This window comes from Pseudophryne corroboree, chromosome 6 (assembly GCF_028390025.1).
Source record: "Pseudophryne corroboree isolate aPseCor3 chromosome 6, aPseCor3.hap2, whole genome shotgun sequence".
In the NCBI taxonomy this organism is placed as follows: Eukaryota; Metazoa; Chordata; class Amphibia; order Anura; family Myobatrachidae; genus Pseudophryne; species Pseudophryne corroboree.
Genome location: NC_086449.1, coordinates 612,147,284 through 612,173,780, shown reverse-complemented (window position 1 = coordinate 612,173,780; position 26,497 = coordinate 612,147,284). Strand labels below are relative to the sequence as shown.

The 26,497-nt window shown below is 45.4% G+C and overlaps 1 protein-coding gene across 1 annotated transcript in view; it reads left to right on the top strand.

Moving 5' to 3' along the window:
- The window catches only part of ERGIC1 (endoplasmic reticulum-golgi intermediate compartment 1), a 244,021-nt gene that overhangs the window by 123,789 nt on the left and 93,735 nt on the right, over positions 1-26,497 (top strand). The window contains exon 4 of the mRNA XM_063928069.1: positions 16,588-16,682. Within this exon, the coding sequence (XP_063784139.1) occupies positions 16,588-16,682 (95 nt within the window). The remainder of the gene's footprint in view (positions 1-16,587; positions 16,683-26,497) is intronic.

Sequence of the window (26,497 nt, the reverse complement as noted above, 5' to 3'; positions counted from 1 at the left end):
GCTTCTGTAGCTTGTGGCACATTTGGGGAGGAGGGATCAGGCAGAGGCAGGGGAGTGGTGGTTGAATCGCTATTCCAGTACACACGGAGCAATGTGTACTTTTGTGCTTAGCGATGTTAATAGAATTTGGCCTGCATGCAGGCCAAATCTAGAGTCTGCGATAGCGGGGCTGCGCATCGCTACTGCTATTGGGCATATACACGAGGTGATGTGTGCTTCATTTCGAGGCAATCTCGTCAGATTTCTTAGAAATTAAGCAAAAATCGCTACGTGTGTACCCCCTTTGATCTACAGTAATCTCTCTGTAGTACAATACACTTAGAGGGTCATTCAGATCTGATCGCTGCTGTGCGATTTCGCACAGCGGGTGATCAGATCCGAACTGCGTATGCACCACAATGCGCAGGCGCAACGGACGGCTGCAAAGAGGATCGCTGGTCAGCGACTGGTTTGTGTGAAGGATCCATTCGCACGGGCCTTCGAAAGGAGATTGACAGGAAGATGATGTTTGTGGGTGGCAACTGACCATTTTCAGGGAGTGTTTGTAAACACGCAAGCGTGTCCAAGCGTTTGAAGGGAGGGTGTCTGATGTAAAATCCGGTCCCGAACAGCCTGATGTGATAGCAGCGCTGAGTAAGTCCTGTGCTGTGCAGAGACTGCACAAAATCAGATTGTGCAGCTCTGCTACACATGCGTTCGCACACTTGAATGCGCAGAGAAAATACACTTCCCCTGTAGGTGGCGACTATCTGATCGCAGGGCTGCAAAAATCGCTGCCCAGCATTCAGATCTGAATTGCCCCCTTAGTGCCTCTTTAACGATGCAGCACAGCACATCACAAAACTGTCAACACTATCTGCGCATTATCAGACCACCTCTTCATCTTTGTGCAGCACAGTCTCTCCTGAGTCCAACATGCTGAAACATATCTCAGTGTCTCCCATTATGCTCTGCAGCACATCAAACAGTCCCACATGCAGCTCATATCTCTGTATCATGTTCACGTTGAAGCACAATACAAAGCTTAATCATACATTTAGCAAATTAGCAAACGCTCTAATTTTTGTTACTAATAAATATACATTAATTGTGTATTTATGAAGGAATTGGAGAGTATTAAAATAGAGACGTCTGAGTCGATGGTTTGGCGTACTGATTCCACTGTCCTGGTTTCCAGAGCTTCTAGCCTGCCCTGGAAGGGTAATGCCAGGCCAATTGGTGATTTAGCCTGTGTAAAGTTTGCCTACTCTGAGCCAATTGGCATTGCATGAAGCAAGAGATCTGAGCTTGCGTTGGGTGAGGGGTTTTTAACCCTGCCCCTCATCAGTGCGCGCCTGCTGTGAGGGCTAATTATGTGGAGCAGGAAGGCCATCTTGTATATTTTGCCTCCTGATGTACAGTAATCTCTCAGATTAATTTCTAAAATAGTTTTCATAAACCTCTTTTTGCGTGCTACAAACACGCATCTCTTTCTACACGGCATATTGAGTTGGGCTAGGCTGCATTACCCTCTCCGCTTTAAGTCAGATTTTACATTACATGTCCCTCTGTTCAGCACCAAATGTTTTTTTTGCCATTGTAACAGTTTGCACCCAGTAGCTGGATTGTAAATCAGGCTTTATATATCCAGTTTGTGATAACGGCAGCATCACTTAAGCAGACAAAATAAATACTTGCTGTGTATGTCTGGGTTTTGTATGTGAATCTTCTTTGATCTTTTAAGTAGAAATGTGTGATTGAAATCATATAGGAATGTTTGCTGTAGTTGTGTGCCTGAAAGAAATACTAAGACTCGGGATATCTTATCAAGGTAGTTTCGTAGACCCGTTTCACGGCACTTTCTAAATTCTTATGCTATTACACTGGTATGCAATTTGATGAAGGTAAATGCTTTAGATGCTTGACCCATTTTTATACATTCCAAAGCTGAAAATTCTAGTTTGATTACCAACCTGTTTAAGCAAGCACTAGTTTTAATTGGACGCTTTGTCATTTATACATCATTTTATAATTAAGCCTTTTTATTTTATGATGACGATATTTGTCTGTTAGTAATAGTTTACCTATTGCTGCTATTTTTTTTTATTGCACTATCCCCGTTGTACAGTAACCTGTCCTGGGTATCTTAACCGCTCGGCACACATCTCTCCCCCCGCCCAGCACAGCGCGATGTGTGCTGAGCGTGCGGGGGGAGAGGGGGGGGCCCCGCTCATTTCACCCAGCAGGTGAAATGAGCGACCTGCTAGATTGGCCTTCATGGCAGGCCAATCTAGCACCAGCGATAGCGATGCGCGGGGCTGTACATCTCTATCGCTGTAAGGGGTACACACGGAGCGATCATGCTTAAAATCTTAGCAATCTAGTCAGATTGCTTAGATTTTAAGCAGCGATCGCTCCGTGAGTACCCCGCTCAGCACACATCTCTCCCACATCGACCAGTGAGTACTGGCCTTTACTGTTATTTTTATTTACACTTGCTTTATCCCTGCTGATTACAGTTCTGTTTCTCCTTATTGTGATCAGATTAAGGTGTGTTGCTTTTTTACTTAGTGATAATTTAAGCAGCGACCAGTATTAATGGCGTCCGTGTGCCGAGCTGTCTTGGTGTTATAGACCTTGTATGTTGTTTCACAGGCTTTGAATTCTATCTACTTGTATAAGCCAAATACTATAGCATGCTGCATCTGCCTTCTTGGCTGGAGTTATATGGTAGACTCATCTTGAAGCATCCTGGCCTCTCATTAGTTGTTGTTGTTTAGCATATGTATGTGTGTCTATGTGTGTGTATATATATATATATATATATATATATATACAGTCTATGTGTGGCTAAGGATTGCCTCTTCAGAGGGGATAGTAATGTGGCCACAGGGCTGGGGGGATTATTTGCCGCGGGGGTGGCCATAGTGGTGTTGGCATGGTTGGTGGAGTTGGATGCTCACTAATGTGGTCGTGAGGGGTGTTTGCCTGGGGGTAAGCTTCACAGCAGTGTGACTGCAAAGGGTTGTTTCCTTGTGGGGTGGAGGGAAGCTGCTCAGTAACGGGGCCACGTGGATGGGGGGGGGTGTTTCAGTTTTTTTTTTGGGGGGGGGCACGGAATGTGGTCTGGCTCCCACACTTTCATCCTGGCTCCTACATTTTAGAAAAATGTATCAAGCCCTGCAATAGAGTATCTCTCACCTGCTTCTGATGATCTTTCCCTGAAAAGGGTATATTCATAAATGGGGTATAAAGGTGGCCATACACTTATGCGACTTTCCCGAGGGAGAAGTCACATAAGATTTCCCTTGAACCACCCGGCAGCTTCCCGGAGGGCAGGGTCGCATATGATACATCGTATGCGGTCCTTTTGCATATGATGTATCATATGCGATCCCAGCCATGCCTGCAGTATCCGAGATATCTATAGTGCAGTACTTCTGATCTATGGGCTCCGATCCGTTGATCACTGGACCGTGCATCAGATCGAATCGAAGGTAAAGCACATGCGATTTGCCAGTTTTCATCCGATTTATCAACCCGAAACGTCAAAATCGGGCAGAATCACACTAGTGTATGGGCACCTTAAGGAAAATAATGTCGGGTAAGGTGTGCGACTTTCACATCTGTAGAACAGCACCTTGCTCCTCTCCAGACCTCAACACCAACTGCTGTAATTGGCACGCTCTCATAGGTGGCTCTGGCATCCAGTCTCTCCTGGCTGCAAACAGGAGAATGGATTAATTGCCAAGGGAGTAACGTTGGGCTGCTTCCTTTTTACATAAGTTTTATAGGTTGTTTTCAGACTTTGTCTAATGCTGTGCTTTCTACCAGTGTGTGATTTAGGGCTTAGCAGACCTCCACTGTAAAATGCTTCTTATGTATCTTGCAGTAGTATGTTTCAGAGTCTGTTATTTATCTACAGCAGATTGACCAGATGAGAGGTAAATAAGGTATAGGTACAGGTGGTGATCTACAGTGACACTCTGGGCTGAAGTGTGGTAGTGACTGTGCCGAGGAAATATCAACCAATGTATTATCCTTTAGAAAGGGGGTAAAGATGATATTATGGTGTGCCACCATGCAACAGTTGGGCACAGTTACAATGGCAAGTAACAATTTAAATGCCGTAACTAGATCATTCTGTTTGGAAATCAAATGCCAGCTCCTAATGACTTTTTGTTTCTTGCAACATGTTTCCCCGAACATATGGCTTACGTTATGGGGCTCCTACGCTTGGTACTGTAATTAAAAATACTTATTAACAATAACCTAGTTTCCGCATGTTAATTATAGCTTTTGCTTACACCCAAATGAAGTGATGAGAATAGAAATGTAATGTGTACTTTGTTATGTAACACTTTTTGTAGAAACAATTGTGCGAAATGTTACCATGCATAAAGTGAGCCCTCTTCTTTATGACAGGTTTCTAGTGATGACGCAGTCATAGGTCTCAAAGGAATGATGCATGTTGGTAGACGGGCACTCCGCAAGCTGTCCAATAGCTCCCTGAGTTTCTAGCATTTACTGTACTTATTAAAATAATGGGAATAAACTTATATAAGTGGGGGCAGTAACATGTATCTACATGGCCAGCTACAAATTAGCCATTTTACTGGATTGGTGCTGTGGATCCCATTTAAGGTATTTGAATGTCTCGGAGATCACCAGAGCTGGTTAAAATGAAAGTCCTTTGTGGAGTTGAAATGCCAGTGTTCCCCTCCACATAGCGAAGGACACATGCTGCCTTCACATTTTTTCTATTTCTTTTCACAATAATGCTCAGTGACAGGAAATATTGTTTCTGTACTGTTCTGTGTAACTGCGTACACCTCTGTACCAAAGCCACACTGCACAACCTTAAACCTGACCAACTTTTTCTTGGCCAGTGCGAGCTTCTGCTACCCCACAGTAACTCTCACTCTGTGAACCCATGCACCTTGGCAGAAATTGAGGTTTACTTGTGTTAATTGAGGTACATGATGGGTTCAGCACTGAAGTTTGCACTGAGTAGACCTCATAGGTCATTGTTTTCTTCTAGATTACTATGATACTGCTTCAGACATCTATATGTTACTGTTTCAGACATCTTAAGGCATGTCTTTTTTAGTTGCAAATCTCTTGAATCGTGGAAATCATAATATATTTGTTCAAGTTAGACTAAAGTAAGCCCTTTTAGTTGCACTGTTACAAAAGAGATACCTGCACAGAATAGCTGGTATAAGTGTCTACTTCAACAAGTAAAAAGCCTTTTTTTTTTTTATTAAATAAATACTCCACCCAGTCTTGGCCCAGTAGTAATACCCAGCTTCCAAATTGTAGAACTACGTTTCCGATCCCCAGTGCCCATCTGTGTTGAACAATCCATTACATTTAAACAAAACTTAGAGCACTAAATTTCAGACTATATAGGAGAATGTATCTGTCAACAAAGCATATATAGGGGGCGCTCCATAGTGCATAAAAGTTTTATTTTAAAAATAATACACAGGGTATTAAAACCAATTGTAAATATTCGTACCAGAAGGCAACCAGTGTGGGCTGGTTACCACGTGATTCAAGTAAAGGTGATCAATTGGAAAAGCAGCAGCAAGTGTCAGGCGATCATACCGGATACCTCCACCCGACGACGGCTGGTCTCCCCAGGCTCTCGGGCAGGAATCACACACGTCCCCGACTCCTTGCTCAGCGATACCAACGATCATGTACGTCACCAGACTCCGCCCCAACGCGTTTCGTCATAGACTTCGTCAGAGGGCTGACGAAGTCTATGACGAAACGCGTTGGGGCGGAGTCTGGTGACGTACATGATCGTTGGTATCGCTGAGCAAGGAGTCGGGGACGTGTGTGATTCCTGCCCGAGAGCCTGGGGAGACCAGCCGTCGTCGGGTGGAGGTATCCGGTATGATCGCCTGACACTTGCTGCTGCTTTTCCAATTGATCACCTTTACTTGAATCACGTGGTAACCAGCCCACACTGGTTGCCTTCTGGTACGAATATTTACAATTGGTTTTAATACCCTGTGTATTATTTTTAAAATAAAACTTTTATGCACTATGGAGCGCCCCCTATATATGCTTTGTTGACAGATACTTTTTCTCCGGAGGAGTTCGGATTGTTGGAAGGGGAGCTGCGGTCCCACTATTATAACGAGGATCTAGTGCTTTTGGCAACATCCACATGAAGTTGCTGTGATTCAAATATATGGACACATGCTTAGTGTATCTTTATACACATATCTTATATTTTCTCTGTAAGGCAATAATCAGCGCTATATCATATTTGTCTGTATATAGGAGAATGGACTGATCCTAAAGTGCCATGGTGTAGGTATCAAACCGTGGCATCACAGAACAAAGTGCTCTCTACAAGGCTGCCATGTAGACAGGACAAGAGTCACTGGGGAATTAGTACTGGTTGGGTTCTCCAAGGTCCTGGTTCTGAGTTGGTAATAAAGTTAGAAAGAGCAAGTAAATTTGCACCGGGGTACAACCATGTCTTTCTCATTATTTGGCTAGAATAGCATCGGATACATAATGGCAGCTCCCAACATGCACTACTTTAATATTGGGAATGTGTCTAAAGGTGCATACAAACTGGGCGTATGCACAGCGATGATTCTGAACATCGCTGGCAGGAAAATAGCTCAGTGCATACACACTGAGCTATTTTCCCTGTGCCCAACGATGTACACGGGGGATGAAGCACTTAACACAATAGGAGACTGTGGAAAGTGTTTCACTCTGCTGTTCAAACAGCCTGACGGGCGGCCAGCGATGATGCGGGAGCGCACATCAGCACTTACCGCTCATCGCCCGGTCATACACACTGGCTGAGTTTGAGCTCAAAGTAGCTCAAAACGCCGAAAGTGAGCTACTTTGAGCTCAAACTCAGCCAGTGTGTATGGGCCTTTAGAAATATCCTAGCAATACTTAGACCAGTGTTTTTCAACCACAGTGCCGTGGCACACTAGTGTGCCCGGGTGTGGTATTGAAAGTCGACAGTAACTAGGTCGACAATGTCTAGGTCGACCACTATTGGTCGACAGTAACTAGGTTGACAGGGTGTTTAGGTCAACATGTTCTAGGTCAAAAGGTCGACATGAGTTTTTAATGTTGTTTTGGTGTCGTTTTCTTCGTAGAGTGACCGGGAACCCCAATTAGTGCACCGCGTCCCCTCGCATGGCTCGCTTCACTCGCCATGCTTCGGGCATGGTGCTTTCGCTTCGCTCGGCACAGATTACCGTTCCAATCGTAGTCCACGTGGATCGTTAAGTATGAAAAGGTTCAAAAAAAGAAAAAAATTGTGAAAAACTCATGTCGACCTTTTGACCTGTCGACCTAGAACATGTCGACCTAAAGACCCTGTCAACCTAGTTACAGTCGGCCAATAGTGGTCGACCTAGTTACTGTCGACTTTCAATCCGGATCCCAGTGTGCCCTGAGCAGTCTCCAGGTGTGCCACCTTAGAAGCACAACCAGGCCCGTCAGTGTTTTGCCGCTACTGAGGCCCTGGAACGATCAATACTGGTGGGTTTAGTGGTTGCAGAGCCAGTTCTAATTTTGGGCGCGGGCAGTGTTGGGCTCTTCTGGCTTTCTAAGATGTGGCTCAGGCGTTACCTATGGAGAAGCTGCGACATGACATCTTAGGATACGCAACTGCAAATACACCATTATATTTGAGTGTGCCTTGGCAATATTTAAATCTTGTTCAATGTGGCGCGAGTTGTAAAAGGTTGAAAATCTCTGACTTAGGCACTAGTGCACACAGATGATGGCATTTACCCCGGCCATATCTCCAGATGCATACAGATCTGCATATGGGTACATTTATGCATTTTTGGCACTCGTGTTGTTTACTGGCTGCCTTAACCATTTCTGAGAAGACCTATACACCTAGGGGTGTATTTACTAAAGTGCAGGTTTTTAGAAGTGGAGTGTTGCCTGTAGCAACCAAACATCAGATTCTAGCTATTATCTTTTATTAGATGCTAGATAAATTATACGCAGATCTGATTGGTTGCTATGGGCAACCTCTCCACTTCTAAAAACCCGGAGTTTAGTAAATATACCCCCTTGTCTCTACTTATGTCATGTTGTATTTGAACTGATGTTCTTTTGGGCTGTCATATTGTGTATTTGTGTTTTTTTTTTTTTTTTGCTAATTGATTAACCTATTATTTAAAGCATTCCTGCCTACTCTCCTGGATCCTGCAGGAGACGCACGGTTTTCGGGTAGTCCGCCGCAGCCCCAAAAGAGTGGGCACCCCTCCCACATTCTGCCCACTTCATAGTGAAGTGGGCAGAATGTGGAAATAAATACAGCAAAACCACGGTTCCGACGGAGGGCCAGGGCCTAATGACATGATTATATGCTAATTGTGTAATTTTAGCCCCACTCCATGCAAATACAGGCCAATCTCATTAGTTTCCCTGCGGGGGCAGGTCCTAATGACACAATTAACTCGCCAACCACCTGCTTCTCCTCTCCGGGTATCTTCTGGAGAGGAATTCCAAAAAGTAGGTAAGTAAGATCTAAAGAACATATAAACTTGACCCCCAAGTATGCCAAACACTTATTTATGTTGGTACAGTTAATAATGTAAAATGCCTTCGTACAATCCTCTATAATTGCCATGCCATTTAACGCATACTTTAGCTGTTCTAGTTGTGTGTGTACAACTTCCACGAAAATATGAACTGGCAACAAACTGTAGGACCATCCAATTTTACTGCAAAAAGAACAGTCTACCTGTTGTAATACTTTTTTAACAAACCATAAAAGATCACATAACTGTGGAAGTATATTAGCCTACAGTATGCCCAGAATATTACAATTGTTTTCTCCCCATTCCTTTCTCTACATTCTTGTCTGATGTTTTCATTCTTACAATCATTTTCACTGACCCAGATTATTGATGCTAATTACAATCTGAGTAATCACTGGAACACACCCATTTCACCCTCCCAGATAGTCCTGTTCCAAAATGGCAATGTGCATTTATCCTGCATGCTGTGATGTTACATAATTGTTTTCATTGCCTGCACCCTACAGATGTAATGAATGGTATTAGAGTACATTTCCATAACATAAAATACGCATCCAGTGTGACTAAACATGGACATGTAAATCTATGAGCTGCTAACTATAGGTGTGTAAATTACCCTAAACGATTTCAAACTCTGCAATAAACCCAATGACTTTTAGGGATTAAAATATAATTGACTGTATTGAATAATACAAAGGCAATATTTAGCTAATATTATCAGTTCTCCTATTATATCTGTTCTGCTAACGAATACGCCATACTTGCCTATTTTTGCAAAAAACATTTCAGGTAGATTGTGAAAGCAGCACCTAGGAGGGCGGTGATAAAATGGCCGTGTACTGCTGCGTCTGAGAATTGTTACTCAGTAAGATCTACTTGTTGATGAAAAGACACTTATACTTTCAGGGCTATTTCATGTACAGTATTGTGCTCTACTCAAACGTGGTTCCATGTAAGTGTCCATGAGGAAGCTTATTTGAAAATGGGGATCATTGTGCCTTATAACCAATGCAGGGAAATGGCACTTACGATCCTCTTTGAATCTATATGTCTGATTTCATTTTTCCAGTACTATAACAGCTACATAATGGGCGTAAGGTGCAATCAGGGAGATTACTAGACTCAAAAGGGAGATTGTTGTTATTTCAGTGAGTCTCCCTGACAATCAGGGAGAGTTATAAAGTATGGAATGCACTCTGGGGGTCATTTAGACCCAATCGCTGCTGTGCATTTTCGCACAGCAGCGTCCAGGTCTAATTTGCGCATGCGCCGAGGCTGCAATGCGCAGGCGCGAAGCCCTGCCAGCAGTGGACTGCGCCGGGATGGACGGCGAAAGCGATCGCACCGGCGATCGCAAGAAGATTGACAGGAGGAGGCAGTTTTTGGGAGTCGACTGACTGTTTCCAGGGAGTGTCCGTGAAAACGCAGGGAGGGTTCCTGACGTCGGCTCCGGCCCGGATCATCGCAGAGGAAGAGTAAGTCCTGAGCTGTGCAGAGACTGCACAAACTTTTGTTTGTGCAGCTCTCTGCACAAGCGATCGCACCCCTGCACAGCGACTACCCCTTCCCCCTGTAGGCGGCGACTACCTGATCACAGGGATGCAAAAAACGCATCCTAGCGATCAGGTCTGAATTAGGCCCGCTGTGTATATGTAATAGCAGGACAATGTACAGTAATCCCAAGTCTTCCATTGTGTTTGTTCTATATCATGTCCTTTAAACCTCGCCTTCATGTTCAGTAGCTTAAAATACATACATTGTGCATACTCTGATTACTGGTCTTGCAGGAAAATGGGCACAATACCCCCTTATAGGCTTACTCCTACCTTTTGATGGTTTTGCAAACATTAAGTTCCCATATTTTATTTATGCTTTAGCTTTATAATGGAAAATGTTTATATCTTATTAAATTGTGAACAAAGGATTTAGGGCCAATTCAGACCCTGATGCAGATGTGCTAAAATCGCTGTGAAGCGATTTTATCACATCTGTGCATGCCCGAATGCGCATGTGCAAGGTGCTAAACTGTGCGATGCTTACGCATGTTTGCAGGTGGGCTGGATCCAGCATGCGGGGTGGACTTGCCCTGTGCTGGACGTCCCCCCCCCCCCCCACACACACACACACACACACACACACACGTCAAAGAAATTGATTGTAGATGTGCGTTTTCTTGCACAGCTGAAAACCCGGGTTATTGCCGGGTCGTCCCCGGCAATTCAGCCAGTGCTGAACACGGGTAAAACCTGTGTCCAGGGGCAGTGTAAATGGGTAACCCGGGTCTTCTGACCAGGGACCCATTTACAGCAATAGGTGAGCTCATACCTCCCAACTGTAGCATCCTGCGGTCGGGAGGTTGGGGGACGGGGCTCATGCTGTCTCAGCTGCTGTCTGCACTGCTATGAGGACAGCAGCAGTGCCAGTGGGGAAGGTGAATAGATGTTGTGCTTATGAGTCCATTCACCTCACAGACTGGAAGCTGCTGCTGGACTGCCCCCAGCTTCTGAGTGCTGGGCGGCTAGCCCCCAGCGTGATGTGGAGGCGCCCAGGATCCTGATCTATGGATTTCCTGGGGCTTAGAGATGATGTAGTCTCCATGTGCCGGCCTTAAAGACACTGAACTTAAAGACATCTCTGAACTACCAAACCCCAATAAATTTGCCCGATTGGACGATGATTCGGAGGATAGTCGTTAAGAAATGACGTAGCTGGAGGAGACTGTTCCCTCTAGCAACCAGAGGAGCGGTTCCTCCGACACAGATGGGACAAAAGAAAGCGAGGTACCTAGTCAGATTGTAGGGGATTCTATTATCAGGAAGACAGACAGGCCAATCTGCTACCGGGACCGTGATTGCCGTAGTGTCTGTTGTCTCCCAGGTGCTCGGGCATGGCACATCGCGGACTGGGTAGAAAGATTGTTGAGAGGGGCTGGGAAAGACCCAGCGGTCTTAATGCATGTCAGCACCAATGACAAAGTTAGTGGTAGGTGGGATGTCCTTAAGAAAGACTGTAGGGACTTAGGCCAGAAACTAAAGGCAAGGACATCTAAGGTAATATTCTCCGAAATATTACCCGTGCCCCACGCTAGCCCAGGGAGGCAGAGGGAGATTAGGGAGGTAAATGTGTGGCTTAGAGACTGGTGTAGGAAATAGGAGTTTGTGTTCCTGGAACATTGGGCTGACTTCTCAGTCAGACGCCATCTTTTTTTGTCGCGATGGAGTGCACCTGAATGAGGAGGGAACAGCAGTACTGGGGGGGTAGGATGGTTAGAAGGTTGGAGGAGGTTTTTAAACTAGGTGCCTGGGGGGAGGGATTAGCTAGAAACTACGGGTCATGCAGTGAGCATAGTAGTGAATGAAATGGGGGTGGAGAAGGTGGGAGGAAAAGAGCAGCCGGCAAGGGTATTACCAAAGGTATTGCCAAAACACTAACTAACGACGATTATGGGTCATCATTACTGCATATAGAAAATGATGTCACTTGCACTAGGGGGAATACTTATCTTAATTGTATGTATGTAAACGCTAGAAGCCTTACAGGTAAAAAGGGGGAACTAGAAGTCCTTGCAGCAAGCAAACAGTATGATGTTATAGGCATTACTGAAACTTGGTAGGATGAATCTCATGATTGGACAGTCAATCTAGAGAGATCAGGAGAGACAGATTAAATAAATGGGGTAAGGGGTATGTCTTTACGTAAAGACGTTTTTTAAACCGGATATACGGGAAGATATTCACGAGGGGACTGTAAATACTGTTTAGACGTTATGGGTAGAAATTGAATGCGGAGGAAAGGGAACAAAAAAGATAGTATTGGGGCTATACTACAAACCGCCTGGTATTAATGTGTCTGATGAGGAAATGTTACTGGAGCAAATTGAAAAAGCAGCAGGAGTAGGAGACGTAATAGTGATGGGAGAATTTAACTATCTGGAGATATATTGGACAAACAATTCATGTGATACTGCTAGGGGTAATATGTTTTTAAACACACTAAATGATAACTACTTACTTCAGCTAATAGAGGAACCAACTAGGTACAATGCAATCTTAGACTTCGTATTAACTAATAATGGGGAATTGATATCAAATATTATAGTAGGAGAGCCCATGGGAAACAGCGACCACAATATGGTCACATTCAATATCAGTTTTTGTTAGCAGTCCTGCATTGGCTCAACTAGGACTCTGAACTTTAGCAAAGCCAACTTTGACATGATGAGGGACACTTTAAGGGACTTTGAATGGGAATTTTGTTTCAAGGAAAAAATACTATGGAGAAATGGGAGGTATTAAAATCACTGCTCATTACTAATACTCACCAATTTATTCCCATGGGCAGCAAACAACGGACTAAAATTCCAAACCAATGTGGCTTAACAAAAAGATTAAGGAACTAATGGGCAAAAAAAGACGAGTATTCAAAAAAATACAAATCAGACAGGAATGCGGAATCATTCCAGCACTATAAGGATTGTAACAAAATAAGCAAAAAAGAAATAAGAGCGGCTAAAGTAGAAACTGAAAAGCTAGTAGCAAAGGAAAGCAAATCAAACCCCAATTTTTTATTTTATTTTTTATATATCAACAGCAAAAGATTAAAGAAGGAGAGTATAGGCCCTTTAAATGACAAGCTGGGAGTCTTAATCAAAAACGATAATGACAGAGCGGACAAATTAAATTAGTTTTTCTCATCGGTTTTCACAAGAGAGGACCAGATGCAGGGATTAACGCACAGTCTCAACAAAGAGAATGTCCCACTGCTAAGTGCTTATTTAAGTGAGGAGGTAGTCTGTGACCGATTAAAAAAAATGACGATTAATAAGTCACCTGGTCCCGACGGAGTTCACCCAAGGGTTCTCATGGAGCTTCACCCTGAACTAGCAAGACCGCTATTTTTGATGGTTCCCAAAGACTGGCACATAGCGGATGTAGTGCCGATATTCAAAAAGGGAAGTAAAACTGATCCTGGTAATTATAAACCAGTTAGTCTTAGATCTATAGTGGGGAAAGTATACAGAAGTTCCTTGAAGCCAATAAGGTTATTAATGGGAACCAACATGGATTTTTGAAGGATATATTATGTCAAACAAACTTACTAGGCTTTTATGAAACCGTTAATGCGCACCTTGTTCAGGGTAAGGAGGTGGATGTAATCTTTTTAGACTTTGCTAAAGCTTTCGACACAGTACCGTACATGAGACTTATCTATAAGTTACAAGAACTAGTGCTAGGGCGCACAATATGCACTTGGGTCAGAAATTGGTTAGATAATAGGGAGCAGCGCTTTGTGGTAAATGGATCTTTTTCAAATTGGACTGAAGTGCCAAGTGGTGTGCCGCAAGGGTCTGTACTTGGACCACTATTGTTCAACATTTTCATTAACGATCTAGCAGTAGATCTAGAGAGCATGGTGTAAATTTTTTGCAGACGATACCAAATTGTGTAAGGTTATAACTTTGGTGGGGGATGCTAAGTCTCTTCAGAGCAACTTGTTAAACTGGAAGCATGGGCAGCAAAATGGAGAATGAGCTTCAACACAGATAAGTGTAAGGTATTGCACTTTGGTAGCAAGAACAAAAATTGCACCTACATACTAAATGGGGTAAAATTAGGGGATTCTGTACTGGAAAAAGACTTGGGTGTTAACATAGATAGCAAACTAAGCAGCAGTAACCAAAGTAGGATTACAGCAAAGAAGTCTATCAAGGCATTAGCATGTATAAAGCGGAGAATTGATGCAAGGGATGAGAGTGTTATACTCCTATTATAGAAGTCCCTAGTGAGGCCACATCTTGAATACTGTGCACAATATTGGGCACCATACTGCAAAAAGGATATCATGGAACTAGAAAAGGTTCAGAGGCGGGCGACCAAACTAGTTAGGGGGATGGAGACGCTGGAATACGAGGAAAGGCTTGCAAGGCTAGGCATGTTCACACTGGAAAAGAGGAGACTAAGAGGGGACATGATCAACATTTACAAATGTATAAGGGGACAATACACAGCTCTTGCGGGGGACCTGTTTTTGGTAAGCAACACAGAGGACACGTGAATACACAATTAAGTTAGAGGAGAGGCGATTTCTCACACAGAGGGAAAAGGTTTTTTCACAGTAAGGACAATACGTGTTTGGAATTCCCTGCCTGAGAGCGTAGTAATGGCAGACTCGGTCAAGACTTTTAAGAATGGGCTAGATAAATTCCTAATGGATGGTGCATAGTCACTCACTATAGTTATTAAAAAGCGGAATAAGAAATAAACACAACGGCCGACATTAGCAACAGACAAAATTAAGGTGCATACACACTGGGCGTTTTTGCTCAGCGTGTATGCACAGCGATGATAGCTGACATCGCTGGGCTGAAAAGCGCTCGGTGCATACACAATGAGCGCTTTTCTCCCCTGCCTAGCGATGTCAGCGGGGGTGAGCGGCTTTCCATAGCAGGACGTAATACCAGTAGATAAACGGCGGCCGTTGGCGATGAAGCGGGAGCACGCATCAGCACTCGCCGCTCATCGTTTGGCCATACACACTGGGCGGCTTTGAGCTGAAAGCAGCTCAACACGCCAAAAGTGAGTTGCTTTCTGCTCAAAATCGCCCAGTGTGTATGAGCCAAACAATAAAAAATTGTCTTAAAAAATAATACACATATACAGTAGGTTGAACACAATGAACAAATTGTCTTTTTTCAACTTCAGAAACAGTTACTATGTTACACTGCACCCGTGTATGGTGTGAATGGTGCTGACCCAGCACCACCGTGTAAATGGGGTAAATCCCAGATACGAACAAAATCCAGGGTCGGATCCGGGATTTTGGAGTAAAAGGGATATTAGTGTAATTGTTAAACATAAAGCAGGATAAGAATTATAAAATTGGGTAATAAGAGGTGTTGAACATTCCTGATGAAGATTAGATTGTGATAAATTGTGATTTATGGATGCCATGTTGTTCTTTGGTAGCCATTCATGGGAGTATAGTAGATGGCCTATGTCTGACTTAAAATAACTGTGGAAATGCTTAAAGACCCATAGTCCTAATATTCTTCCTGTTATATTAACATTCTCTATTTGAGCTTTGGATTTCATGTAGATTTTCGTTTATCATACGGTCTTGTGATTTATGTATGGATCTTTCAGACCCTAAGGGCCTAAGTGGTCAAATTGTTATGACCACTGGGTTATTTGTTGGGCACCTTTTGGCCCTTAATACAGCTTGAATTATTCTAGGCACGGATTCTGTGAGTTTTTGTGTGGAATATTAGCCCAGATGTGGTGACCTGTATCTCTATAACATGGCCTCTGCCAGCCAGAAGAGTTGTGACTGTGCAAGTAGGATCCATGCATTTGTGCTGTTGTCTCCATATCCTCACTCATGTTGTAATTGAAAACATGATTTGTCAAACCATATGACCCATTTCCAATCATTTACTGCCCATCCCTGTGTTCCTGAGCAAACTAGAAGTGTTTACAGCAGATATAAATGACGTTACTTTGGACAGGCCTTTTGCTTCTGTAGCCCATATGATGCAATGCCTGGCGTACTATTCATTGAGAGGGCATCTGAATTGGTGCCTGAGTCATATCTGTAATTTGATGCACTGTTGCCCTTCGGTGGGACTTAGCAAGTCTGCCAGCTCTCTGTTCCGCTGAAGCATCCCGTTGCCGTTTACGACCACATTCCTTGCCCTCAGACCAGTGTTTTGCTTGCTGGTTCAGTCTGTATATATAACACTGCCGCGCTGGAACAATTCACCAGTGCAGCCGTTTTGCAAGTCCATCAGATCGTGTTGTTTACCCATTATTTCATTAGTCTCTTCATACCTTCACTGTTCTGTTCTTATCCATCCTCAGACATCCTACTTCAGTATTATTTGCGGAAGAGCTACTTTACTTCTATAAAATTGCCAGGAGGTCATAATAATTTGGCCCCTCAGTGTACATTTACCTCAGAACCTCTTCATTCATTCAGGTTCCAGCCAGATGCTTTTTGTTTTTACCAACTAGCAGAACTTGTCTACAGCTCATAATGCATTGTGTTATGTCCTTTCTTTCAGTGTTAGCGAGCTGTATGTGGATGACCCTGATAAAGAGAGTGGAGGTAAAATAGATGTGCACCTGAACATCACCCTGCCCAACCTGAACTGTGAATGTGAGTATATGTAATGCACAAGCACTATGTCATGATTTCTGTGCAACATTCGGCAACACGTCGTTTTCTTTGCCCTATAATCTGACTTTCACAGGTTTCCTGACCGGCTTCTATACACATGACAGTAGCTGAAAAGGTTGAGGGCCCAACATATGCTTTTAATTCACGTTAGAGATGCAATTCTTCTTAATTTCCCTTTTCACAAGGTTGCACACAAGGGCCCTCATTCCGAGTTGTTCGCTCGCTAGCTGCTTTTAGCAGCATTGCACACGCTAGGCTGCCGCCCTCTGGGAGTGTATCTTAGCTTAGCAGAATTGCGAACGAAAGATTAGCAGAACTGCTACTAAATAATTCTTTGCAGTTTCTGAGTAGCTCCAGACTTACTCCTAGATTGCGATCAGCTCAGTCTGTTTAGTTCCTGGTTTGACGTCACAAACACGCCCTGTGTTCGGCCAGCCACTCCCCCGTTTCTCCAGCCACTCCTGCGTTTTTCCCTGGCACGCCTGCGTTTTTTAGCACACTCCCGGAAAACGCTCAGTAGCCGCCCAGAAACACCCACTTCCTGTCAATCACACTACGATCACTCCAGCGATGAAAAAACGTCGGTCGGCCTTGTGTAAATCTACTAAGTTTTGTGTGAAAGTACTTAGCTCATGCGCGCTGCGTACCATGCGAATTTTTGCCCTAATCGCTCCTTTGCGAAAATCGTCAACGAGCGAACAACTCGGAATGACCACCAATATTGGAATAACGGCTCACCTAACTTGCTCCATTTACCAGTTATGATAAACATAACAGACTTTCTTAACATTGATAATTGGAAAAAAGCATTCTTTATCTGCATAAATACAAGTCAAGTCTCCCTTATCTGGACTTCTGAAAACCAAAATATTCAGAGAAATCGTGACGTGACCCAACAAAATGACGTCACTAGTGTTTGCAGCCAATGGATGCCGGCAAGCGAGTGGCTTTGCAGCCATTTCCTCACCAGGAACAACTGTTGCACCACCCTGGACTCCCTGTTGGACCCCCCTACGGACCTTGCTAGACCCTGCTGAGCCCAGCAGACATCCTTGGATGCCGCAAGACCCCCATGAACCCCCGATTCCCCCGCAGAGTTATTCCGCTTTCCAGAAAAATCCCATATACGGAATGCTCATGTTCTCTACCTGTGTAGCACAAGTGTACTGTATTGCAGCACAGCTAAAACACAGTATGCCACAAATCATAATAATGTATACATTACAATACATATGGCATAAGATATCCTGCACTGCACTATTCATTATTTACTTAAACAAAACAAGTCAACAAGGTCATTGGGTATGGTGGGGGAAAAGGGTGAGGGAGGGATTCACATGCCCAAAGCTTAATTGCTCTTACGTCCTAGAGGATGCTGGGGACTCCGTAAGGACCATAGGGTATAGACGGGCTCCGCAGGAGATAGGGCACCTAAAAAGAACTTTGACTAGGGGTGTGCACTGGCTCCTCCCTCTATGCCCCTCCTCCAGACCTCAGTTAGATCTTGTGCCCAGAGGAGAATGGGTGCACTGCAGAGAGCTCTCCAGAGTTTTCTGTGGAAAAAGAATTTTGTTAGGTTTTTTATTTTCAGGGAGTCCTGTTCGCAACAGGCTATCTGCATCGTGGGACTGAGGAGAGAGAAGCAGAGCAAAGTTGGGCACTGCTTCTAGGCTACTGGACACCATTAGCTCCAGAGGGAGTCGGAACACTGGTCTCAGCTGGGGTTCGTCCCGGAGCCGTGCCGCCACCGTCCTCCTCACAGATGCCGAAGATAGAAGCCGGGTGAGTATTGAGGAAAAGACTTCAGGCGGCAGAAGACATCAGATCTTCATGAGGTAAGCGCGCAGCGGTAAGCTGCGCGCCATTGCTCCCTGTCACACACACAAAGCAGGCACTGAAGGGTGCAGGGCGCAGGGGGGGGGGGCGCCCTGGGCAGCAATAAACCTTGCTTTGGCCATAAATAAGGTGGATTAGGCTGGGGGACAGTAAATCCGCGGACCCCCGGCATTTTATTAATATATGATGAAGGGACCGAAGCCTGCCGTCGGGTGGGCGGGGCTTGATCCTCAGCACTAACCAGCGCCATTTTCTCCACAGAGGCTGCATGAGAAAACGCTGGCTCCCTGTTCTCTCCCCTGCTGAGCTTCACAGGTTGGATAAAGGAGGAGGGGGGCACTTTGGCGACGCAGTGAGTGGAGATTACGATTATAAACATATAAAAGCGCTATCTGGTTGTATATTCCAGTGTTTTTAAGCGCTGGGTGTGTGCTGGTATAATCTATCTCTCTGTCTCTCCTAAGGGCCTGGTTGGGGTTTTGTCCCCTTATAGGTAATTCCCTGTGTGTGTGTGGGGTGTCGGTACGTGTGTATCGACATGTCTGAGGCGGAAGGCTTCTCCAAGGAGGAGGTGGAGCAAATGAGTGGTGTGTCCCCGTCGGTTGTGCCGACTCCTGATTGGATGGACATGTGGCATACGTTGCATGCAAGTGTGGCATCATTACATAAGAGGCTTGACAAGGCTGGTTTAGGGGGGACATCAGGCGGTCAATCCTCAGATTGGACCGACTCACAGGGCCCGTCGGGGTCTCAAAAGCGTCCCTTAACACAAGACACTACTACCGACACGGATTCTGATTCCAGTGTCGACTATGACGAAGTAAAATTGCACCCTAGGGTGACTAAAACTATTCAGGGTATGATTGTGGCAATAAGGGATGTGTTGCATATTGTGGATGAACCCTCGGTTCCCGACACAAGGGTACACATGTTTAAGGAAAAGAAACAGATTATTAATTTTCCCACATCTCATGAATTAAGTGAGTTCTTTATAAAAGCTTGGGAGACTCCGGATAAGAGACCGCAGATCCCCAAAAGAATTTATATGGCATACCCTTTCCCTAAGCAGGACAGGGAGATTTGGGAATTACCCCCCCCCCCCCCCCCCCACTGTGGACAAGGCCCTGACACGCTTATCCAAGAAAGTGGCGCTACTGTCTCCTGACACAGCGGCCCTTAAAGACCCAGCAGATCACAGGCAAGAAACTACCTTAAAGGGTATTTATTCTCATACGGGTGCTGTGCTAAGACCGACGATTGCGTCGGCATGGGTGTGTAGTGCAATTGCAGCTTGGACAGATGAGCTGACAGATCAATTTGATACTATGCATAAGGACACTATATTCCTAACTCTAGCCCATATAAAAGACGCAGTCTTATTTATGAGGGATGCTCAAAGGTACATTGGATTGCTAGCTTCTAGGGCCAATGCCATGGCTATCTCAGCGAGAAGATCCTTATGGACTCGCCAATGGACAGGTGATGCGGATTCCAAGAAACATATGGTAGTACTACCCTATAAGGGGGATGTATTGTTTGGGGATGGGCTGACGGACCTGGTTTCCACAGCTACAGCAGGTAAATCAAATTTTTTACCATATATTCCCCAACAGCAAAATAAAGTAACACCCTATCAGATGCAGTCCTTTCGGTCGCACAAGTCTAAAAGAGGTCGGGGATCCTCTTTCCTCGCCAGAGGTAAGGGCAGAGGCAAGAGAGCACCTGCTGCGGCAGGTGCCCAGGAACAAAAGTCCTCCCCGGCTGCTTCAAAACCCACAGCATGACGCTGGGGCTCCCCTGAGGGAGTCCGCACCGGTGGGGGCACGTCTTCGACTTTTCAGTCAGGCTTGGGTCAGTTCGGACCTGAATCCCTGGGTGCTGGAAATAGTTTCCCAGGGTTACAAACTGGAATTCGAGGAGGTGCCTCCGCGCCGATTTTTCAAATCGGCCCTACCAGCTTCCACATCGGAAAGGGATGTAGTGTTAGCTGCAATTCAAACGCTGTGTATACAGCAAGTGATAATCAAGGTTCCCCTGCACCAGCAGGGAAGATGTTACTACTCAACCCTATTTGTGGTCCCGAAACCGGACGGTTTGGTCAGACCGATTTTGAATCTGAAATCCCTAAACCTGTACATAAAAAGATTCAAATTCAAAATGGAATCACTCAGAGCAATAATAGCCAACATGGAGGAGGGGGAGTTTATGGTGTCTCTGGACATAAAGGATGCGTACCTTCATGTCCCCATATATGCCCCCCATTAGGAATACCTGAGATTCGCTGTACAGGATTGTCATTACCAATTTCAGACGTTGCCGTTTGGACTTTCCACGGCCCCGAGGATTTTCACCAAGATAATGGCAGAAATTATGGTGGTCCTGCGCAAGCATGGTGTCACAATTATCCCATACTTGGACGATCTCCTGATAAAAGCGAGATCAAGAGAGAAATTGCTGAGCAGTGTGGCGCTATCTCTGAGAGTGCTCCAGCAACACTGTTGGATTCTAAATCTACCAAAGTCACAGTTGATTCCGACAACTCGACTGCCGTTCTTAGGTATGATACTGGATACGGAACAAATGAAGGTCTTCCTTCCAATAGAGAAAGCCCAAGACATCCAGAACATGGTCAGAGAACTGCTAAAACCGAAAAGAGTGTCAGTTCACCAGTGCACTCGAGTTCTGGGGAAAATAGTGGCGGCCTACGAGGCCATTCCCTTCGGCAGGTTCCATGCAAGGACTTTTCAATGGGACCTTCTGGACAAGTGGTCCGGGTCCCATCTGCACTTACATCGGAAAATAACTCTGTCCCCAGGGACCAGAGTGTCCCTCCTGTGGTGGTTGCAAAGTGCTCACCTCCTGGAGGGTCGCAGGTTCGGAATTCAGGATTGGATCCTGGTTACCACGGACGCGAGCCTCCGAGGATGGGGAGCGGTCACACAGGGAAAACATTTTCAGGGTCTGTGGTCAGACCAGGAGTCCTGTCTACACATCAATGTGTTGGAACTCAGGGCCATTTACAACGGCCTTCGACAAGCGGAGAATTTTCTTCGAAACCTACCGGTTCTGATTCAATCAGACAATGTCACAGCAGTGGCTCATGTGAACCACCAAGGCGGGACAAAAAGCAGAGTCGCGATGGCGGAAGCCACAAGGATCCTTCGCTGGGCGGAAAATCATGTAAGCGCTCTGTCAGCTGTCTTCATTCCGGGAGTGGACAACTGCGAAGCAGACTTCCTCAGCAGACACGATCTCCATCCAGGAGAGTGGGGACTTCATCAAGAAGTCTTTGCAGACGTAACACGTCTTTGGGGAACTCCTGAAATAGACATGATGGAGTCACGTCTCAACAAAAAAATTCAGAGGTACTGCGCCAGGTCTCGGGACCCTCAGGCAATAGCAGTGGACGCTCTGGTAACACCGTGGGTGTTCAAATCGGTCTATGTGTTTCCTCCTCTTCCTCTCATCACGAAAGTGTTGAGGATCATAAGACGAAGAAGAGTACAGACGATACTCGTTGTCCCAGACTGGCCTCGAAGGCCTTGGTACTCGGATCTACAAGAGATGCTCACAGGAGACCCCTGGCCTCTTCCTCTGAGGGAAGACCTGTTGCAGCAGGGGCCCTGTGTATTTCAAGACTTACGGCGGTTACGTTTGACGGCATGGCGGTTGAACGCCGAATCCTAGCAAAAAAGGGGATTCCGGAAGAGGTCATCCCTACTTTAATAAAGGCTAGGAAGGAGGTGACGATAAAACATTATCACCGTATCTGGCGGAAGTATGTGTCTTGGTGTGAGACCAAGAATGCACCTACGGAAGATTTTCATCTGGGTCGTCTTCTCCACTTCCTACAGGCAGGAGTGGATATGGGCCTGAAACTAGGCTCTGTTAAGGTACAGATTTCGTCCCTCTCGATTTTCTTTCAGACGGAATAGGCTTCTCTGCCAGAAGTCCAGACGTTTGTAAAGGGAGTGCTGCACATCCAGCCCCCTTTTGTGCCTCCACTGGCACCATGGGACCTGAACGTGGTGTTGCAGTTCCTAAAATCACACTGGTTTGAACCGCTTAACATGGTTGAGTTGAAATTTCTTACCTGGAAGGTGGTCATGTTGTTGGCCTTAGCATCAGCAAGGCGAGTGTCTGAATTGGCGGCTTTGTCACACAAGAGCCCCTACTTGATTTTTCATGTGGATCGAGCTGAACTGAGGACACGTCCGCAATTTTTGCCTAAAGTGGTTTCTTCGTTCCATATGAATCAACCTATTGTGGTGCCTGTGGCTACAAGTGACCTGGAGGATTTAAAAATTTATGTAGCCAGGACGGCTAGAGTTAGGAAAACAGAGGCTCTGTTTATCCTATATGCGGCCAATAAGATTGTCGCTCCTGCTTCGAAGCAGACTATTGCTCGCTGGATCTGTAATACGATTCAGCAGGCTCACTCTACGGCTGGATTGCCGGTACCAAATTCGGTTAAGGCCCATTCCACTAGGAAGGTGGGCTCTTCTTGGGCGGCTGCCCGAGGCGTCTCTGCTTTACAATTTTGCAGAGCGGCGACTTGGTCGGGGTCAAACACTTTTGCTAAATTCTACAAGTTTGATACCATGGCTGATGAGGACCTAGCGTTTGCTCAGTCGGTGCTGCAGAGTCATACGCACTCTCCCGCCCGATTGGATGCTTTGGTATAAACCCCATGGTCCTTACGGAGTCCCCAGCATCCTCTAGGACGTAAGAGAAAATAAGATTTTAAACCTACCGGTAAATCTATTTCTCCTAGTCCGTAGAGGATGCTGGGCGCCCGTCCCAGTGCGGAAACTCTGCAAGACTTGTATATAGTTGTTGCTTACATAAGGGTTATGTTACAGTTGACATCGGTCTTGGACCGTTACTGTTGTTTTTGTTCATACTGTTAACTGGTTATGTATGTCCCAGGTTACATGGTATGATTGGTGTGGGCTGGTATGAATCTTGCCCTTGGATTGCCAAATCCTGCCTTGTATTGTCCATCTCCTCTGGGCACAGTTCTCTAACTGAGGTCTGGAGGAGGGGCATAGAGGGAGGAGCCAGTGCACACCCATAGTCAAAGTTCTTTTATCTCCTGCGGAGCCCGTCTATACCCCATGGTCCTTACGGAGTCCCCAGCATCCTCTACGGACTAGGAGAAATAGATTTACCGGTAGGTTTAAAATCTTATTTTTCACACACAGTATTACATACAGTATGTCGGTATAAAAAAATCAAATACTCAAAGAAAAGCAACAATTCCTGCAATGGTCACTGATCATTGTAATATTTCAGCTGTATAAACAAGTGATGAGAAGCATCCAGTTGGGCAATGGAAGATGTGCAAGTCGGTAATATATGATAAAATATTGGACTAACTATAATCAAAACCTCATCCGATCTTTTCCTCTCAAATATTGATAGGTATGCATTATACAGAGCTTTTAATTGCTTTAAGTAGAATATGTATTCATTATCATCAGTCCCTGCCACAGTGTAGCATGTAATCTGTTCCCTGCCATGCCTGCAACTGCACACAGAGTTCTGATTGGAACAAAACACATTTGTATGCATATTTGCACCCAAAAAAAATATTTATTGCAATTTCTTCAGTGTTTGCAAATTGATATCTATGAGTAAAGCCCATGAATGTCAGAAACCTGTAGGATAGTTCACACTGCTAAGAACATATTTGTACACGTGGAAAGGGATTGCATGTACCAGTGGATTCAGTACCATGATTACAATATTGTAATTTGATTCCTGGTCTGTGGGAAGTCTGGCAGCAGTTGTTCTCTTGCGGTTACACCTCTCAGCTGGAAGGTACAGCTGTGTACAAAAACATACTGTACAACACACCCCTTAATGACCTAACAAACATCACAGTAACACAGGAATTGCATTGTTTGTGTAAAATTTGGGACATTACCAGAAACAAATTATTCCAAAGCCAAACCATCAATGTGTTTGGACGGGCCCTTGCAAGTTGACCGAAATGTGTTATGCTATGTAGCATACTTATCAAACTCTGGCATATACAAACTGTGGCATATAGTAACAATAAAAACATCACTAAGTACCACCGTTTATGTAGAGAATTAGAGCAGTTGAGCAATATTGGTTCAGAACTGAAGGGTTTAACTATCATACCAGCTGGCAATCTCTGTAGCTATGCACATGCTTACCTACATATGTATCAAAATAGATTACCGTATATACTCGAGTATAAGCCGACTTTTTCAGCACTTTTTTTGTGTGCTGAAAAAGCCACCTCGGCTTATACTCGAGTCAGTGACAGGCAGAGGCAGAGCAGTGTGAAGGAGGGACACGGAGCGCACAGCGCGCGGCTCTCCTGTGTCCCTCCTGCATCTCCGGCGGCAGCAGCGGCGGTTCTATTACAGGAAGTACCCGTTCGTGACCTCTGATCACGAACCGGCACTTCCTTTAATAGACCTGCCGCGGCCGCCGAAGATGCAGGAGGGACCCAGGAGAGCCGCGCGCTGTGCGCTTCGTGTCCTTCCAGAAGACAGCGCGGGAACGACGGAGGGGTAAGTAACAACACTGTGGGGCATACCTGGCACTTGGGGAGGGAGCATATCTGGCAGCATGAGGGGGTATATGTGGCAGCATGAGGGGACATATCTGGCAGCATGAGGGGGCATATGTGGCATCATGAGGGGACATATCTGGCAGCATGAGGGGGCATATGTGGCATCATGAGGGGACATATCTGGCAGCATGAGGGGACATATCTGGCAGCATGAGGGGGCATATCTGGCAGCATGAGGGGGCATATCTGGCAGCATGAGGGGGCATATGTGGCATCATGAGGGGACATATCTGGCATCATGAGGGGACGTATCTGGCAGCATGAGGGGACATATCTGGCAGCATGAGGGGGCATATCTGGCAGCATGAGGGGGCATATGTGGCATCATGAGGGGACATATCTGGCAGCATGAGGGGGCATATGTGGCAGCATGAGGGGCATATGTGGCAGCATGAGGGGCATATGTGGCAGCATGAGGGGCATATGTGGCAGCATGAGGGACATATGTGGCACATCAGGCACTGTGGGGCATATCTGGCAGTGTGGGGGCATATCTGGCAGTGTGGGGGCATATCTGGCAGTGTGGGGGCATATCTGGCAGTGTGGGGGCATATCTGGCACTGTGGGGGCATATCTGGCAGTATGAGGGCATATCTGGCAGTATGAGGGCATATCTGGCACTGAGGGCTGTGTACGGCTAGAGCTGCATTTCCCACCCTAGGCTTATACTCGAGTCAATAAGTTTTCCCAGGTTTTTGTGGTAGAATTAGGTGCCTCGGCTTATATTCGGGTCGACTTATACTCGAGTATATACGGTAAAAAGAAAAGTTTTGCGGCAGTACCTATGCCGTCACAGGAGGTAACGCTTTGATGTATAGGGTGATACAAGAAAAAATCTTATTGCTGTCAAAAATAGGCATTGGGCTTTTTGACCTTTAATAAATTGTCCAGAAACTCTTTCGATGAACAATATTAGTCTGCAGTATTCCTTACATAAAACCAAATGCAAGCACACAAATTAGTTACAGAAATGTCCCAGATTGCTGAGAGTGCATATTCAGGGCCAGAACTACTACCTGTTCATCTCACTGAGGCCCCTGGGGAATAAGCGGGCCCCAGTGCAAATTATTGATCCACAGCACCGGCAGCTATCAAACTGCCTCCTACTCGGGCGGGCTGGGCTGCTACACATAGGGGGCACAGATTATTATTAGACACTGGGATGCTGACTGTATTGTTTGGCAGTCATGTGGCGCATTACCACGAGCCATAGTATGAACTCAGCATGGGGCCTTGAAGGGGGAGTCCCAAAGCATGTCTTTTGCACCTAGTCCCATTACTCGTAAGTTCCGCCACTGTGCATAGTCCAGTATTGGTAAAGTGAAGCAATGATATTCATACAGAGTAA